The sequence below is a fragment of the Oryza glaberrima genome, chromosome 9, assembly GCF_000147395.1.
Source record: "Oryza glaberrima chromosome 9, OglaRS2, whole genome shotgun sequence".
NCBI classification, from domain to species: Eukaryota; Viridiplantae; Streptophyta; class Magnoliopsida; order Poales; family Poaceae; genus Oryza; species Oryza glaberrima.
Window position 1 is genome coordinate 2,994,184 of NC_068334.1, and position 19,056 is coordinate 3,013,239.

Genomic DNA, 19,056 nt, shown 5'->3' on the forward strand with positions numbered 1-19,056 from the left:
AAAATTAGATCTTCTTTTCAAGGCTTTTAAAATCAATTCTAATAATTCCAATTAAACAACAATTTATATTTTTAGGATTTTTAGGATGTGACATGCTCCCTCGCGCCATCCTTGCCGAACTGTTCGTGACTAGCGCCAAAAGTCTGACATTGTGGCTGTGGAGCGGAATCAGGATCCTCGCTCCATGCCGCGCACCGCCTCTGATGACAGGTTCTGGACCTCTTTCCAGCAAGACTTTTATGAAACTGTCATTTTGCCTCGTTCCAATCCTACAGTGCCCATGCAATGGATCGATTGGGAGGCTTTGGCGACCATGGATGATCCTGACCTCAATGCCGTCATTGGTGCTTGTGAGGAGATGGGGGTTCGCAATTTCATGACCCTTCAGCAAGCTTGGTGCAAGGAGATCGTTGCTCAATTCTATGCCACAGTCTATTTTAATGGTGATCGTGACATTCATTGGATAACTCAGGGCTCGTGGTATTCTATCTCTTATGACCAGCTTGCCAATCTGTGGGGTTTTAATGAGAACTGGATGCGGTACATGACCCACTTGCATAACATTGTGATTCCTCACAATCATGATTTGCGCCCTCTGTATCTTCCTGGTGGCAAGTTGGGGACTACTGAAGGGCTCAAGCCTTATCATATCTATCTCAACCGCATCCTTAGGCGGACCTTGACTCCAAAGGATGGTGATGCTAGCAACATCAACCATTTCTCCCGCTCCATGCTCCTCAGGTTCAATCCCCCCTGCCGTCCCTTTCATGTCTTTCTATTTGTTTAGCAGGAAATCCGCATGGCTTCTCTTCAGTATAAGAGAGGGCTTCCCTATGCTCCTCATATAATGCGGATGATTGAACATGTCACTCACCTTTAGTTTGTGTGCGAGGAGCCACATACCGCTCTTTCCTTGCGCTTGCCTAAGCGCGGGCCTGTGCCTCGAGACATCCCCTCCACATCCTCTCAGCCGCCTTTTGCTCCTGAGCGTCCTTCCTCTATGGCTCGTCGTGAGCCATCTCCCTTATTTCGCATTTTGCGGACTCTTTTTGGCCTTTGCTCCGTGGAGGCTAAAAAGAACCGCCGATTGCGGAATTTGGCGAAGAAAACGGCTCGTGATGTCAAGTACCTCAAGGCGAGGTATCACGAGGACCACCACATTGATATCCCTCCTTCCCCTCCGGGTTTCGAGGCCGAACTCGATGAGCCCGAGGAGGAAGAGATAGAGGATCCATTTGTTGGGGTGCCTCCTGATTATGATTTCTTTGGTTATGGCCATGGCTATGGCTATCCCCCTCCGCCTCCTCCAGAGGATCCTCCTCAGGCGCCCCTTGCTTGAGTCTTTGTCTCTTCATCCTCTCTTTTTGGTGTCTTGATGCCAAAGGGGGAGACTATCTATCATCTCTATCCTTATGTTGGTCGAACATTAGTGGCTTTTTATTTGTATGAGACTTGTGTGTTTCTTAAGTTAGTTTAATGCTTTGTAAGACTTTATTGTTTAATTATGGATGATGGGATGTAATCGATATTATGGTGCCTTATGTTTAATGTGATGTCATGTCTCTTTTATTCTATATTGTGGTTGTGATGAGATGATGATGTATTTGTTGCAATGGTCTATTCTCTCCATGTTGTGTTGGTGTTGAGATGAAATGATTACTTTGTTTAAATGCGATTGTGATATGATGAATTGATCCTTCATGCATATATTGTGATGATACTTGTTGTTTTGTGAGCTTCAATGTGGATGCAAAGATTTAGGGGGAGCTCTCCACTTGCTTTTATGCACACTCTTAGGGGGAGCTTTCACTAAACCTTTGCACCAAAATCATCTATTATTATTATTCTCTCTTGTGATTTAATCGAATTGTCATCAATCACCAAAAAGGGGGAGATTGAAAGTGCATCTACGCCCCTAATGATTTTGATGATTAATTACAATGCGATTAGAGAGGACTAACATTTTTATTCAAGCAAATGTGAAGGTTGTTAAGTCCTCAACATGTTGTAATACAATGCATATCCCGTGAATGCGACATCGCGATGCAATGCGGCAATGATCAAATGGTATATTGTATCTTTTTCCTCGCATTGTGTCGTAGGAAAGCCGTACTATTAAGGGGGATGATGCATAGACATATAAGGAGTGATACGTGTGCTCAAAATCAATTTTTCTTCGAAGCATTTCTCTTTTGGAGTGTTCTGGAAATTTTCGGAAGTTCCGAAAATAGTTTTCGGAAGTTCCAAAAATACACAGAATCGTGTTTGAGTGTTCTGGAAATTTTCGGAAGTTCCGAAAATACACAGAACCGTGTTTGAGCGTTCTGGAAATTTTCGGAAGTTCCGAAAATCATTTTCAGAAGTTCCGAAAATACATAGAACCGTTTGAGAGCTTTCTGGAAATTTTCCGAAGTTCCGAAAATGATTTTTGGAAGTTCCGAAAATACACAGAAGCATTCTAGAAATTTTCGGAAGTGCTTTCGGAAGTATTTTCGGAAGTTCCGAAAATGGGCATTGACTTTGATTTTTCTCAGATCTGAAATTTTCGGAAGTTCCGAAAATTGTTTCGGAAGTTCCAAAAATCCCTTTTATTGCAATCCAACGGGCAGATTTGTGCTGTGGGTATAATACCCACCTCCCCTCACTTGTGAGGGCTGCTGGTTCCATTCCAATTATTTGTGCCCTTGGCTTGCTCTCTCTCTCTCTCGATCATTTGAGCCTTGCTTCCTCGATTCATCTCTCCACCCATGTTTGATTTGGATTTGGTGTATGTGAGAGAGTGTGGATTCGAGCTTGTGTGGGTGCTTCTTGTGGTCTTTGTGAAGATTTGTGAGCACTTGCATCATCTTCGGGAGTTCTTTGCATCATCTTTTACTCTTGGAGGTTGAGGACTCCTAGATGGCTAGGTGTCACTCCCGAGCCACCGATCTACTTGTGGTTGGCTGGGAGAAGTTTGTGAAGGCCGGATCTCGCCTCCGCAAGGGAAGAGATACCTCTTAGTGAAAGGAGGAGTTCTTAGTGCAACCTCTTGAGGAAAGGGTTAGCTAAGACCCGGCTCTTAGTGAGCTCCTCAACGGAGAGTAGAATCTACTCAAGGATTTGAACTCCAGGGAACAACTTTGGGAGCTACATCTTGGTGAAATTTCTTCATCCCTCTCCTCTAGCTTTGCTTGCTTGTGCCGCTATTGGTCTAGTTGCTAATTGTGCCTTGTATTTCCTGTTATAGTCTTGTAGATCTAGAGTTTTCATTTTGTGTGTGCGCTGCTCTGTGCATTTTTGGAAGTTCCGAAAATCATTTCGGAAGTTCCGAAAATTCCCAGCCTAGCTCCGAAAATTACTGCTTCCGCATTTCTTAAGTTTTAAATTAGCCTATTCACCCCCCCTCTAGGCCTAATTGACCCTTTCACTAATGATTTTTTTTCACAATTTGTTTTGATGCAGTACAAGATGAAATTGAGACGCAACTAGGGGATGCATGTCGGGATACCCGGTTTGAGTATGGTATCCCAAAACCACCCGCGACTGTCCAGGATTTCGATCGTGCACAGATTGATATACAGAACAGCTTTCGATACGTATACCCAAGTTTTTACAGAAATTATTATATAAAAGATAACTAAGACAGGTTTTAGGGGCCGACAGGCCAAACACACTCCCTACAAACAAAAGACCCAAACACAAAATAGGATAAAAACACCACAGGCAATGCCTGAGAGCAGATCGACCTAGAACAAGAACTCGTCAGCACCATAGAATTATTCCCCTTCCTGCGCCTCCTCAGGGAAGAACTGATCGTCTGAACCACATTTTATGCAAGAGGTGAGTACCGAGGTACCCAGCAAGCCACATCCATAATAATACAAATAGAATATATGCAAGGCGTACAAAGAATATAGTTCATCAAGGAGGTTTCATAACAAGCCTATTATAAATAGTTTTTCCCTACTTTATCAAATATTTTATTCGCAAACAATTGTAAATCATCATTTTAAAACGGTAGCAATATTAATCACCATTCATCCTCATCTTCATCATATTCCATATTTGAATTTAAAATCTACTTATACCATGATAAATAGGAATCACCCAATGACATAGCTTCTTAACCGGAAGCACGGCACATTCGAATGATTTAAGACTCATCTCTACAGAGACTGCCCAGCTTTACCCACCTGATGTCAACAGCTAGCTAGGCTGAGGACAACATAGCCGTTCGAGAGTCCCACTTACTACTAGTTACTGCCCAGTAGGATATTGATCCGTCCTAGCAGTCGGGCACTTGCTGGGCCTAAGCAAGGCTAGACGGTCGCTGCTTTCACGGGTTCTGTAATATTTGTGATGAACAATTGGCTATGCAAATGATTTAATCATTGAATTGGTTTGAAAATATGTGTGAATGTTGGTGTGAGTGCGTGTGACTAATGTGGGTCAGGTTGTGATATCTGTGCCCAGAAACGGTTGTTTTGTCTGATTGTGTGCAGGTGACTTGAGGTCAGCCTTGATCAATGGTGAGGACCGGGACTATGTTCAGGGAGAAATAGAGGTCTAGTGCGGTCGGGATACCATGTGAGAAGGTGACTAGAGTCAGGATTTTTTGAGGTCAACTTCGGTCAACGGTGAGGATCGGGACTAGACTCAGAGAGGAGTTGAGGTCCAGACGGTCAAGGATACCGGTTGACGAAGTTGGATACGAGATGGCATACGGTGGATGGACATCGTATGGGGAGAGATCTTCGCAACGGGCTTTACGAGGTGTGCGTGCAAGCGTTGGTGTTCGCGAAGGAGATTGGAAGAAACTGGAGAGGAGTATATGGTGCTACAGTGCTTTGGGTTACTGTAGTATGCATATGTGTTTGCGTACTGTGGTGAGCAGTAGCAGCATATATGTGTGTGGTGCATATGCATGTCGTTGCATGCATGTGTGTGCTGCTTGGGTGAAGCAGCAGCAGGCAGCTCGGCCTGGGAGGAAGCAGCAGGAGCGAGCTGGCCTGGGATGTGCGCAGGTGATCGAGACCGGGTGCCATACGGAGATGGTGGTGTATTGACGTCGGATTGGTTTCCTGCGGCTGCAGTTCGAGAGTTTGGATATTGTAATTGATTTAGAAATTGAGGATTGAGTCCTAGTGTGACTAGGAGTTGTTCTTCTACTTTGAGTAGGAGGTTTTGGGTATAAATAGAGAGGGAGGGGTGGCCTCCCGGGATCAGTTTTAGAGAGACACAAGTTGAGAGAAAGTTAGGGTTTCGAGTTTAGTTCGAGATTTTGGTGAGGAGTGCTGTTGGTGCACTTTGTAAACACTAGTTGATGCAATAAAGTCGAAAAGTTTCAATCTACATCTTCGAGTTTGTCATCTACCGGTGTTTCTGGGTCCCGACGGTCTAACCGGAGGTGTGTGCACGGTCTGACCAGTGGGATAGCGGCGGTCTGACCGCAGGTGTTCAAGCGATCTGACCAGCGAGGTGTTGGCAGTCTGACCGGCGGCAGGAGGGCGGTTCAACCGGCGGCGACTGGACTTCGTCATCGACTTCATTCGAGGGTAATCTTTAATTCCACAAAAGATTTTGGGTTTTTGGTTTTCGCTACCATTCATCCCCCCTCTGGTAGGTTCGTTTGGTCTTGTACGATCCTACAGGTTCCACCGTTGTGGATCATGTCAACCTGGCCAAAGCCCCTTCCACATGTCCACCCCAAACCTGCTCATAGAGCCACCCTACAGTCTTTCATATAGTGAGACAATGTACTAGGCTAAGTTTGATTACTCAGTCCTGTGGATGGGCGCAAATTACATCATTTTCCATGGCATAGGGGTAGTCCTTATATCCGGGGAAAACCACCAAAACTAGCACAGGCCCGTGCATACTTCAAGTGTAAATATACACTTTCCACAAAATAATTATAACAACATTGTCACGCCCAGAAATTCACGAACCAGAATTTCTAAGCTGAATGTGCATTAAATCCCTGTCCAGGACCAGCCAGGGTACAGAAATGACAATTGTTGACCTACAGATCCACGTCTTACAAAAATAGAAAAGATTACAAAATGCAGCGGAAAAGATAAAATGAGCTAGACTTGGAAACTTGACTTCAGTAGCGGGGCGACTCCACTCCACAGGCAAACCATGACGGTAGCAACGAAACCAACTCCAACAGGACAGCTCCGACTAGGAAGATCTTCAGCTCTGGTGTGGGGGAAAAGAGAGCAAGACTGAGTACTACCCACTGTACTCAGCAAGTCATACCGGAAGAGGAGGTATGATGCAGGATATAACCAAAGGAGGCTAAAGGTTCTTGTGCATAAAGCAGGCATTTCAAAGCAGTAGTTGAAAGCAGTAAAACAGTAGTAGTAATTAAGCAGTATTAACCAATCACTGTCCAACGCTACACCACGTTGCAACAGGCCCAACCAACCACCTGAACTACACCAGTTCATTAAACTAAACTTGGGGTGAGACTAATCACGGTGAATCTGGTTGATCGCCCATAACCGCGGGCACAGCTATTCGAATAGTTTTACTCTGGCCAGAGGTGTACAACTGTACTCACAAGACACGATTCCACACATGTCGCCATGCCCCGAAGTATCACCATGATACTGCAAAGGGGGAAATTGTGACAAGACCCTCCACATAACCCTCCCCTAACCATCCACACCACGCTAAGGTTTCACCCCCACCCCTCAAAAGGCAGTGGGCGGTCCCCTCTTGCGCCGCGGTGAATCCGGCAGCTGGACAACCGGACACCCCGGCCGACCCAACTCCATCACGCCCACCCTCGCCACCGGTGCCTAGGAAAGGGTCGAGCTATACTTCAGATCAAGCAGTTACCCACTCCCGCTTGTGGTAATCACGGTAAGTCTCCTAGGGTTTCCCGTGAACCGGTCCTTAACTGCCATGGGTGCGACCAGCAAAACCATGCACCCACAGCCCACCATTCAGTGTATTTTAATTAACTAACACCATTGCGGTGGCACCAATCAAAAGCTATGCTAGTAGACAAAGTCTATGTAATAATGTGATCCCCATTTGTGTACTAGTTGAACTAAGCATGGCTAAGCATTTCCTAAGCCAACATCTAGTCATTTTGATACCCAAGTTATCAATGGCAGATGGTAAACAATATATGGCTGAGTAATAGGACCCATCCCACATGACATTGTAAAAAAATACAACATTTAATAGAAATGCGGGATATTTGTAAATTGGGTACAATATGATCAATTGTATTGCATGACTTGCCTTGCTCTCGCACTGATGAGACCTCAACAACGTCTTCGAGAAACCGCGGATCAACGAAACAGCCGAATTCTACGCGACAAACAAAGCACACAAGCAAAACATGCTATAAGACTACTGAAACAGGAAACAAAACCATTTTTAATGGATTCTTTGCATTTTTCTTGACTTACTGAGACTTGAATGGACTTAAACGGAGCTCGGATGAATTACTTATGAATTTTAGAAGATAAACTGTGTTTTTACTAATAAAGAAAAAGTCCTTAATTATTTATTGCGCAATAAATGCCCAGGGCTGACGTCATCAGGGGGGCGGCGCCGGCAAGCGGGCCCCGCTTGTCAGCGGCTCAAGAGAGAGGGAGGGGGCGCCGGCACGTGGGCCCCATGGGTCAGTGGCACAAGGCGGGCGGTCCACCGTGGACCGGAACCACGCGGGTGGTCCACCGCCGGTCCACGGGACCGACGGTCCGGATCGGCCTCAAAGGCGATCGGACGGCGCGGGGGAGGCGGCTAGGCACGGCTCGGCTCGGCTTCAAAGCCGACCGGCGGCCATGGCGACCGGCGGCGCGAGAGATGGCGGCCGCGGCCGAAGACGACGGCGCACGCGCGGAGGGCGGCGGCGCTCATGGGAGAGAGGGAAGGAAGGAGGAGAGGGGATTCCTCACCGATGAGCACGGCGGCCGGCGCGAAGGAAGAAAACGGCGGCGACGATCGGCGATGTCGAGGCGCAGACGGGCGGCGGCGGCACCCTAAGAGAGAGCAGAGAGGGGTTAGGGGAAGGGAAGGCGACCACGGTGGCTTGAATTGCCGGCCGGAGATGGAGGGGAGAGAAGGTCTCACCGGCGCGCGAGGAGAAAAGGGCTCCGGCGTTGTTCGGCGGCAACCAAGCGGCGGCCGAGGTGCGGACGGGATCGGTGAGCACGACGGCGGCGATGGCGCGGCGTGGCGGCGGCTCTAGCGGCGGCGGCGCGCGGCCGGAGATGGGCGGCAGCGGCGGAGCTCGGGTGTGACGGCGCGGGCGTGGTAGGGGCGTGGGAGTGGACGGCAAATGGGGGAAACGAGGGAGGGGACTCGGGGGAGGGTTTTTATGGGCGACGGAGGGGCGGACGTGGCCGGGGAGATGGCCGAAACCGCCGGCGACGTGGGGAGGAGAGAGAGAGAGTAGGGTGGGATTCAAAATGAATCCCGCCCACTTCGTGCATGCGCGCGGGCGGGAAAGGCGGAGGAGTGGGGCGGCGACGTGGGCGCGCGGCACGGGCGGAGTGGGGCGCAGAGAACGGCGGGAAACGGCGGTGGCGGCGTGTGCGGTTTCGACGGCAGCGGCGGTTGCCGGAGGTAGGAGACGACCGACAGGTGGGGCCCACCTGTCGGCGTCCCAGAGAGAGGAGGGAGGGGCGCATGGGCCGGCCCAACAAAGGGGAGGCCGAGCGCGGGAGGGAGTGGGCCGACGGCCCAATAGAGAAAAAAGAAGGAAAAGAAAAAGAAAAAGAAGAAAGGATTTTGCAGGGATTAAAAATATTGCGCTTGCTCATTTTTAATTGGTTAAAATTATTTCCAAGGCTCTGAAAATTCCACTAAAAATCCTATTAATATATTGTGACATGTGGAACCCAAGAAAAATTCCACCACGCCGAATTTGATTATTAAATGCATTTATTAATTAGGGATTTAGCTCTAGGTTAATTTAAACAATTTCTTCGAGCAATTTATTTAGCCAATTTTTAAATCAAGGAGAGGGGGAAACTTCAGGGCGTGACAAACCTACCCCCCTTAAACGGAATCTCGACTCCGAGATTCGGAAGAGCTGGCGAAGAGGTGCGGATGGGCGGCCTTCAACGCATCTTCTCTTTCCCAAGTGGCCTCTTCCTCTGAGTGGTGGCTCCATTGAACTTTGCAGAATCTGATTACCTTGTTTCTGGTTCTTCTCTCGCTGATTTCGAGGATATGGGTCGGCTTCTCCACATACGTCAGATTTTCCTGAATTTCGATGTGATCCGGACTTGTCTGTTCCTCAGGAACTGTCAAACATTTCTTCAACTGAGAGACGTGGAACACATCATGAATGCCAAGCATGTTGGGCGGAAGCTCCTGCTGGTAAGCGACTTCACCTCTACGTTCCAAAACCCAATATGGTCCCACAAAGCGTGGTGCCAACTTTCCTTTGGTTTGGAAACGGTGTACTCCTTTGAGCGGAGTGACACGAAGATACACATAGTCCCCTGCTTCGAAAACGAGCTCCCTTCGACGATTGTCTGCATAGCTTTTCTGTCGAGACTGCGCGATTCTCAATCTTTCCCTGACAGCTCTGACTTTCTCTTCTGCCTCATTTAAAACTTCTGTACCAAACAACTAGCGTTCCCCTGTCTGATCCCAGAAGAGCGGAGTGCGACACCTCCGTCCATACAGGGCTTCAAACGGTGCCATTTGCAGACTAGCCTGGTAACTGTTATTGTAGGAGAACTCAGCATACGGCAAGCTTTTGTCCCATGCTCAACCAAAGTCAAGGGCACATGCTCTCAACATATCCTCCAATATTTGATTAATTCGCTCGGTCTGGCCATCAGTTTGTGGATGGTAAGCAGTGCTGAAGTTCAGACAGGTTCCCAATTCTTCTTGCGATTTCTGCCAGAACTTTGAGGTGAATTGGCTTCCTCGATCAGACACTATCTTTTTAGGTACACCATGTAAACACATGATTCTTGCCAAATAAAGCTCTCTAACTTCTTCCCTGAGTAGGTAGTGTGCACCGGAATGAAGTGAGCCACTTTGGTGAGTCGATCAACGACTACCCAAATAGAATCATGCCCCGATGACGTCCTGGACAAACCGGTGATAAAGTCCATTCCGATTTCTTCCCATTTCCATTCTGGAATCTGAAGGGGTTGTAGCAAACCTGCCGACCTTTGGTGCTTTGCTTTTACTCGCTGGCAAACGTCACAAAGTGCGACAAATTCAACTATTTCCCTTCTCATACTGACCCACCAGAATTTTTCCTTGAGGTCTTGGTACATCTTATTACTGCCGGGATGAAATGAATATTGAGTTTGATGAGCCTCGGTTAGTATCAGGTCTTTTAATTCCTTGTTTTCGGGTACACACAATCTTTCTCCCATCCAGATTGTTCCTTGTTCATCCTCAACAAAACCTCGGGCTTTTCCAACTCTCATGTTCTTTTTGAGCTCTGCTATTTCAGGATCACTTGCTTGAGCTATGCGAACCTGCTCCACCAATGTGGGCTGTGCCTCTAGGGCAGCTACAAATCCGTGCTCAACTATACCAAGGTTCAGATGTTCCAAATCACGTTGAACCTCACAGCATAGTTCCTCTACCCATGCGACATTGCAGTAACTCTTCCTGCTCAGGGCATCTGCAACCACATTAGCCTTGCCGGGATGGTAGTGTATTCTCATATCATAATCTTTAATTAGCTCCAACCATCTTCGCCGTCGGAGATTCAAATCAGGTTGAGTGAAGATGTACTTTAGACTTTTGTGATCTGTATATACCTCACAACGGCTACCGATGAGATAGCGCCGCCAGATCTTTAAAGCATGAACAACTGCGGCCAATTCCAGATCATGGGTTGGGTAGTTGCCTTCATGAGGACGCAACTGTCGTGAAGCATAAGAAACCACTTTGCCATCTTGCATCAACACACATCCTAGCCCCTGGCGAGATGCATCACAATAAACCTGGAAATCTTTCGTCTGATCCGGTAGAATTAAAACTGGTGCAGACACCAACCGTCATTTAAGTTCTTCAAAACTCCTATTGCATTCAGCAGACCAGACAAACTTTTCTTCCTTCTTCAATAGCTGTGTCATTGGCTTGGCAATTTTAGAGAAGTTCTCAATGAACCGGCGGTAATAGCCCGCGAGTCCTAAGAAACTCCGAATCTGAGTGACTGTCCTTGGTGGGGTTCACTTGGGAACTGACGCCACATTTGCTGGATCCACAGCTACTCCTTGAGCATTCACGATGTGACCGAGAAACTGAATTTCCTTAAGTCAGAAGTCACACTTGCTGAACTTGGCATATAGCTGGTGCTCTTTTAACTTTTCGAGTACCAACCGAAGATGCTGCTCAAGTTCTCCCTCGGACTTGGAGTAGATTAGTATATCATCGATGAAAACCACGACAAACTTGTCCAGAAATTCCATAAACACCTTGTTCATCAAATTCATGAAGAAGGCAGGTGCGTTGGTGAGTCCGAAAGATATAACTGTGCATTCGAACAACCCGTACCGAGTGATGAATGTTGTCTTTGGAATATCCTCTTCGTGGATCCTCAACTGGTGATAGCCTGATCGCAGGTCTATCTTAGAGAACACCGTAGCTCCTTTCAGCTGATCAAACAGATCATCAATCCTTGGCAAAGGGTACTTGTTCTTAACAGTAACCTCATTGAGTGCGCGGTAGTCGACGCACATCCTCTTGGTTTTGTCTTTCTTTTCCGCAAAGATAACCGGAGCACCCCAAGGCGACGTGCTCGGGCGGATGTATCCCTTCTGTAACTGTTCATCAACTTGCTTCTTGACTTCCGCCAACTCGTTGGCTCCCATTCTGTAAGGCCTCTTGTGGATCAGTGCAGTTCCAGGTACCAAGTCAATCCGGAACTCGATATCCCTTTTTGGTGGCATTGTTGTCTGATCATCCGGAAAAACCTCTGGATACTCTCTGACTATGGGAATATCCTCCAACTTCTTAGTGGTTTTCTCCACTACTACCTTTTGTTCTTCACCCGCAGCCTGGTTTAAACTGATCGCTGGCTTCTGCGGCACTGGAGACTGGAAGGTTACCACTTCTCCTTTCACATTGGTCAACTTGATGGTGCGGCTAGCGCAATCAATCACTCCTCTGTGCCTTGTCAACCAATCCATTCCAAGTATGACATCTAGGTCCTTGGATTCGAGAAGAATGAGGTTGGCTGGAAAAATCAACCCTTGGATTTCAACTATCACTGACGGGCAATAGTGAGTTGTGGTCATGCCTCCTCCAGGAGTATGAACTCGCATAGGTATCTTCAGCTTCACTAAAGATAACCCATGTGCACCAGCAAAACGCTTAGAAATGAAGGAATGAGTTGCACCAGAATCAAACAATATTACTGCCGGTGTCGAGTTGATAGGAAATGTGCCCAATATAACCTCAGGTGCTGACTGCGCCTCCTCTGCAGACGCATGATTGACACGAGCCTGAAGAAACTTGGGTCCAGCACGTCTTGGCTTCGGGCACTTTCCAACCGTGTGTCCGGGTTGGTTACAATTGAAGCAGAGTTCGGGCTTTTCTCCCAACCTCTTGGGCTGTTCTGGCAGAGCTGGCTGAACTGATTGAGCTGGAATCTTTAGTGAACTCGGAGTAGGGTTGAGGCTGTGCTGCTCACTGTTGTTGTGACTGCCACTATGGTGGTTCTTATTGAAGCTACCCGGGTGGTAGGGACGGTGCTGCCGGATAATCATGGTGGAAGGTCCACCCTGATGTCCCATCGTGAAACGAGGCTTCTGATACTTGCCCTGGGGAGTCCTGAACTGAGCTGCCTTCCTCTTACAGTTCATTTTGTTACACTGCTCCTCCTGGCGGATAGCCTTATCCACCAGCTTCTCAAAGTCCTCATAATCTCTAGAGATCAACTGGTTGGTCAATTCATCATCAAGACTAGACAGAAACTTCTCCTGCCTCTCGGCATCGGTATGCACGTCCTCAGGGGCGTAGCGCGCGAGGCGGTTGAACTCATGCAAATACTCTATAACTGTTCTGGTTCCTTGTTGCAGGGAACGGAACTCTCTCTTCTTCTGTGCCATGATTCCCTCAGGAACCTGTGCCTTATTGAAACTCTGACAAAACTCTGACCAAGTAACCTCTGTCCTAGCTGGACGGATCACCATGTAGTTGTCCCACCAAACAGAAGCGGGACCTTGCAGCTGGTGTGTAGCAAAAGCAACCTTCTCTTGCTCGTTGCATTGCAAAAGATTCAGCTTCTTCTCAATGGAATGAAGCCAGTCGTTGGCCTCGATTGGGTTGGTGGTGCTTGAGAAAGTGGGTGGCTTGACACGAAGAAATTCTAACAGTTTGGACTGAGGGGGTGGAGGACCAAACTGCAGGTTCTGCTGCTGCTGCTGTGCTTGCTGCTGCACCTGCTGCAACACCTGATGGTACTGTTGCTGCATCTGTTGCATCATCATTGTCATCATCTGAGTCTGATTGTCCAACACCTGAGCAATTGTTGGGTTCTCGGGCGGTGGAGACGGACTGTTCTCAGATGCATGCACTGTTGGCACGTGCTCCATTGATCTGCTCTTCGCTGCCACTGGCGTTGTTGGATTCACGGGAACCATTCCTTGTCTTCACCATCTGAAGGGGGATAGGTAGAAATATGAGAAAAGGAAGAAAAACAGGGGGCTCAAAAACTAATCTTGCTTATGAATTTAAGTGCAATTATCTTAATTTTGATTAAAACACTGAAAAGGAAGCAAACAACTCCTAATTGAGGCAGCCATACCACTGACACATGATATCGACCGCCGACTAACCTACAAGCAACAAACCTAAGCATGGAAACTAGCAACCAAACAAAACTAGGAAGACGATAAAGCTAAGGGCAGCGACTCAGAAGCTCGGAGCGGCGCTTGCAATCGGGGAACAGGTCTGACATCTAAAGATGGACAAGGGATAGGAACCAATTCATGCTCAAATCCAAATTAAACAAAGCAATAAATGACTCAAATAAATAACATAGCATGGCTGATTTTTATGCATAGAACATTTTTCATGAACTCAAATGAAGATACTGATGCAACTAGCTAATCAATAAATTAATGCATAAAATAGATGCATAGCTATAATGATACGCATAAAATCGCCCCATCGAACCTAGACACGACCTAATGCATATCACCTGATAGATTCCCGACTGACTGTCGAATAAACTCCAAATAATATATTTTTTTTAAAACCCTAGACTGAGCTAAATTTAAAAATCCAATCCGAATGAACGACCAAGATTTTTCCCACCAACCAAAGAGGCAAAACCCCAAATTTTCCCGAAACAAATCCAAGTGAAAAAGGCATATGCATATGAAAAGGGGTTCAGAGGGCTCTTAGGTTTTCCAGTTGGCTTGTCCTACGGTCAACGTCGGCTCTGATACCAACTTGTCACGCCCAGAAATTCACGAACCAGAATTTCTAAGCTGAATGTGCATTAAATCCCTGTCCAGGACCAGCTAGGGTACAGAAACGACAATTGTTGACCTACAAATCCACGTCTTACAAAAATAGAAAAGATTACAAAATGCAGCGGAAAAGATAAAACGAGCTAGACTTGGAAACTTGACTTCAGTAGCAGGGCGACTCCACTCCACAGGCAAACCTTGATGGCAGCGACGAAACCAACTCCAACAGGACAGCTCCCACTAGGAAGATCTTCAGCTCTGGTGTGGGGAAAAAGAAAGCAAGACTGAGTACAACCCACTGTACTCAGCAAGTCATACCGGAAGAGGAGGTATGATGCAGGATATAACCAAAGGAGGCTAAAGGTTCTTGTGCATAAAGCAGGCATTTCAAAGCAGTAGTTGAAAGCAGTAAAACAGTAGTAGTAATTAAGCAGTATTAACCAATCATTGTCCAACGCTACACCACGTTGCAACAGGCCTAACCAACCACCTGAACTACACCAGTTCATTAAACTAAACTTGGGGTGAGACTAATCACGGTGAATCTGGTTGATCGCCCATAACCGTGGGCACGGCTATTCGAATAGTTTTACTCTGGCCAGAGGTGTACAACTGTACCCACAAGACACGATTCCACACATGTCGCCATGCCCCGAAGTATCACCATGATACTGCAAAGGGGGAAATCGTGACAAGACCCTCCACATATCCCTCCCCTAACCATCCACACCACGCTAAGGTTTCACCCCCACCCCTCAAAAGGCAGTGGGTGGTCCCCTCTTGCGCCGCGGTGAATCCGGCAGCTGGACAACCGGACACCCCGGCCGACCCAACTCCATCACGCCCACCCTCGCCACCGGTGCCTAGGAAAGGGTCGAGCTATACTTCAGATCAAGCAGTTACCCACTCCCGCTTGTGGTAAGCACGGTAAGTCTCCCAGAATTTCCTGTGAACCGGTCCTTAACTGCCATGGGTGCGACCAGCAAAACCATGCACCCACAGCCCACCATTCAGTGTATTTTAATTAACTAACACCATTGCGGTTGCACCAATCCAAAGCTATGCTAGTAGACAAAGTCTATGTAATAATGTGATCCCCATTTGTGTACTAGTTGAACTAAGCATGGCTAAGCATTTCCTAAGCCAACATCTAGTCATTTTGATACCCAAGTTATCAATGGCAGATGGTAAACAATATATGGCTGAGTAATAGGACCCATCCCACATGACATTGTAAAAAAATACAACATTTAATAGAAATGCGGGATATTTGTAAATTGGGTACAATATGATCAATTGTATTGCATGACTTGCCTTGCTCTCGCACTGATGAGACCTCAACAACGTCTTCGAGAAACCGCGGATCAACGAAACAGCCGAATTCTACGCGACAAACAAAGCACACAAGCAAAACATGCTATAAGACTACTGAAACAGGAAACAAAACCATTTTTAATGGATTCTTTGCATTTTTCTTGACTTACTGAGACTTGAATGGACTTAAACGGAGCTCGGATGAATTACTTATGAATTTTAGAAGATAAACTGTGTTTTTACTAATAAAGAAAAAGTCCTTAATTATTTATTGCGCAATAAATGCCCAGGGCTGACATCATCAAGGGGGGGCGGCGCCGGCAAGCGGGCCCCGCTTGTCAGCGGCTCAAGAGAGAGGGAGGGGGCGCCGGCACGTGGGCCCCATGGGTCAGCGGCACAAGGCGCCCGGTCCACCGTGGACCGGGACCACGCGGGTGGTCCACCGGCGGTGACCGGCGGTGCGGGAGACGGCGGCGGCCGGCGCGAAGGCGGCGGCGGCGGCTGAAGACGGCGGCGCACGCGCGGAGGGCAGCGGCGCTCATGGGAGAGAGAGAAGGAAGGAGGAGAGGGGATTCCTCACCGGCTAGCACGGCGGCCGGCACGAAGGAAGAAAACGGCGGTGACAATCAGCGATGCCGAGGCGCGGACGGGCGGCGGCGGCACCCTAAGAGAGAGCAGAGAGGGGTTATGGGAAGGGAAGGCGACCACGGCGGCTTGAATTGCTGGCCGGAGATGGAGAGGAGAGAAGGTCTCACCGGCGCGCGAGGAGAAAAGGGCTCCGGCGTTGTTCGGCGGCAACCAAGCGGCGGCTGAGGTGCGGACGGGCTTGGTGAGCGCGACGGCGGCGATGGCACGGTGCGGCGGCGGCGCGCGGCCGGAGATGGGCGGCAGCGGCGGAGCTCGCGTGTGACGGCGCGGGCGCGGTAGGGGGCGTGGGAGAGGACATCAAATGGGGGAAACAAGGGAGGGGACTCGTGGGAGGGTTTTTATGGGCGAGGGAGGGGCAGACGTGGCCGGGGAGATGGTCGAAACCGTCGGCGACGTGGGGAGGAGAGAGAGAGAGTGGGGTGGGATTCAAAATGAATCCCGCCCACTTCGTGCATGCGCGCGGGCGGGAAAGGCGGAGGAGTGGGGCGGTGACGTGGACGCGCGGCATGGGCGGAGTGGGGCACGGAGAACGGTGGAAAACGGCGGCGGCGGCGTGGGCGGTTTCGACGGCAGCGGCGATTGCCGGAGGTAGGAGACGACCGACAGGTGGGGACCACCTGTCGGCGTCCCAGAGAGAGGAGGGAGGGGTGCATGGGCCGGCCCAACAAAGGGGAGGCCGAGCGCGGGAGGGAGTGGGCCGACGGCCCAATAGAGAAAAAAGGAGGAAAAGAAAAAGGAAAAGAAGAAAGGATTTTCCAGGGATTAAAAATATTGCGCTTGCTCATTTTTAATTGGTTAAAATTATTTCTAAGGCTCTGAAAATTCCACTAAAAATCTTGTTAATATATTGTGACATGTGGAACCCAAGAAAAATTCCACCATGGCAAATTTGATTATTAAATGCATTTATTAATTAGGGATTTAGCTTTAGGTTAATTTAAACAATTTCTTCGAGCAATTTATTTAGCCAATTTTTAAAGCAAGGAGAGGGGGAAACTTTAGGGCGTGTCAAACATGCACGGTCTCACACACCACAACATCCATCGTCACCCGGAATTAATCTTCCATATCACTCTAGGCAAGTGACTTATATCAAATAACACATTTTATATCACCCGTCACGCCACCACGTGACGACGGGTAAACCATGTATATGAATATAGATATTTGGTGGTCTTATCCACTAGGTTATCAAAGGGACGTGATATAGCAATTCATGGATTTGGCCAATAATAACAATGTAATAATGGGTAATAACTAAACTAACAAGTTTATTCAAAAATAATTTATATAAAATAACTAAGTGGTTCTCTACTAGGTTTCAATATGATCAAAAATTGGAACTGTGGCTTGCCTTGTGGAAGGTGGCCTTCCGAAGCTTCAGCGTAGCCTTCTAGGTCCACTTCAGTTCCTGTGAGTCCGGTGGAATCTTCAACATCATCTAACGTACGCACACGAAGAAACGACCAAATAAGCCTAAAATAAAAATACTACAAATAAACGATAAAATAAATATTGTGAATCGGAGCCAGAGCAAAAGAAAATGATAAATCAAGAGTTAACTTGATTTGGATGACAAAAGATTTATTCTAAGGTTATGATTCATGGTATGTGTAGTAGTGGTTGCAATTTGGAATTAATGCTATAGATGACAGAGGTGAAAACTGAAATTGATTTGGAGTTTTAGAGCTCGAACATGAGAAAAACATCCTAATGGAATTGTTTGGACTGGTTTATTGTGGTTAGGCACTATTTAGGTGGTTTTGATGGGATTGGTTGGGTTCAACCAATAGGAAACAGTGCTGCCGGCACTGTTCATGTTCTTCCCGTGGCTTTTCACGTGAGTAACAGAGGTAGAGAGAAAAGCTCTAGAGCTCCAGTGAGGGAACGGCGATGGATACGATAGCATGACGTGTTCCACAGGCTGACACCCCCACAGGACGTGGACACTGGGCTGGAAGACAACAGAGCTAACCGGAACGCGAGTTCCAGATCGGGAGCTATGGTGACACCGGGCATGGAAGTGGCAGCTCCGGTGGCGAACGCGGGCAGGTGAGTGCGTCAAAACGTGTTCCTGGATGAGAAGGTTCCATTTTTGTGGTTAGTTGATAGAGATGAAGCGTCGGCCATGCCGACCTCGGTGGCAGCCATGGTGGTGGACAGGAGCACGATAGGAACCCGATAGAAGCAAGGAAAGAAGGGGACAAAGGTTAGGGAGAATTCTCACCGATGAGAGGTGTTCCTGCGGTGCTGTGGTGCAGCAGCAGAGGGACGACGACGACGAATCGGCAACACAGCTGGCCTTGGCTGTGGCTGAGGAAATTTTGGGATGAAAACGAGTTTAACGCTTCCAGGGAAAGAAGAAGAAGGAGAAAAAGGAAAAGAGTGCAAGGTCTAGGAACCGACCGGGGAGATCGATGGCGAGGCGAGCTCAGCCTCTCGCTATGATTTGCGCGACGGCTAATGGAGATCGGCGCGTGGCTGATGTGAGGCGGCACGGGCGGGCGTGTGCGAGCACGGGAAGGGCGCGAGGCTGCATGCGTGTAGCGCGAGAGCGGCCCTGGATGGCGTCGGCCTGCAGAGGCTCGGCTGGAGCCGGGCTGCCTAGGCTGGGCCAGGACATGGGGTAGAACAGCCCAACACAGAGAGTGACCAGGGAAAAGGAAATCCGGAATATGGGCTGGATTGCAAG

At 48.2% G+C, this 19,056-nt stretch overlaps 1 protein-coding gene and 1 long non-coding RNA gene across 4 annotated transcripts; one reads left to right on the top strand and one right to left on the bottom strand.

Annotated features, from left to right (window-relative positions):
- Nucleotides 1-3,802: 3,802 nt before the first annotated feature.
- LOC127784540 (uncharacterized) lies at nucleotides 3,803-6,138 on the top strand. The gene is made up of 2 exons (XR_008019544.1): nucleotides 3,803-4,321; nucleotides 5,631-6,138. It is a non-coding gene; the product is annotated as an uncharacterized LOC127784540 (long non-coding RNA).
- A 48-nt stretch (nucleotides 6,139-6,186) lies between these two features.
- LOC127784538 (uncharacterized) lies at nucleotides 6,187-18,799 on the bottom strand. Of its 3 annotated transcripts, XM_052311868.1 has the most exons (5): nucleotides 18,592-18,799; nucleotides 18,340-18,438; nucleotides 17,719-17,805; nucleotides 8,999-13,584; nucleotides 6,187-7,305 (listed from the first exon to the last, which is right to left on the bottom strand). In XM_052311868.1, exon 4 carries the CDS (start codon nucleotides 13,566-13,568, stop codon nucleotides 11,241-11,243), a length of 2,328 nt encoding a protein of 775 aa, XP_052167828.1. In that variant the 5' UTR covers nucleotides 13,569-13,584; nucleotides 17,719-17,805; nucleotides 18,340-18,438; nucleotides 18,592-18,799; the 3' UTR covers nucleotides 6,187-7,305; nucleotides 8,999-11,240. The 3 variants fall into 3 exon arrangements, with proteins under 3 accessions (XP_052167828.1, XP_052167827.1, XP_052167829.1); XM_052311867.1 differs by lacking the exon at nucleotides 18,340-18,438; XM_052311869.1 differs by lacking the exons at nucleotides 17,719-17,805; nucleotides 18,340-18,438; nucleotides 18,592-18,799 and adding an exon at nucleotides 14,600-14,660.
- Between the last annotated feature and the right edge of the window lie 257 nt (nucleotides 18,800-19,056).

Coding starts and splice junctions, on each gene's coding strand:
- LOC127784538 (XM_052311867.1), bottom strand. CDS start 13,568: ATGGTTCCCGTGAATCCAACAACGCCAGTGGCAGCGAAGAGCAGATCA.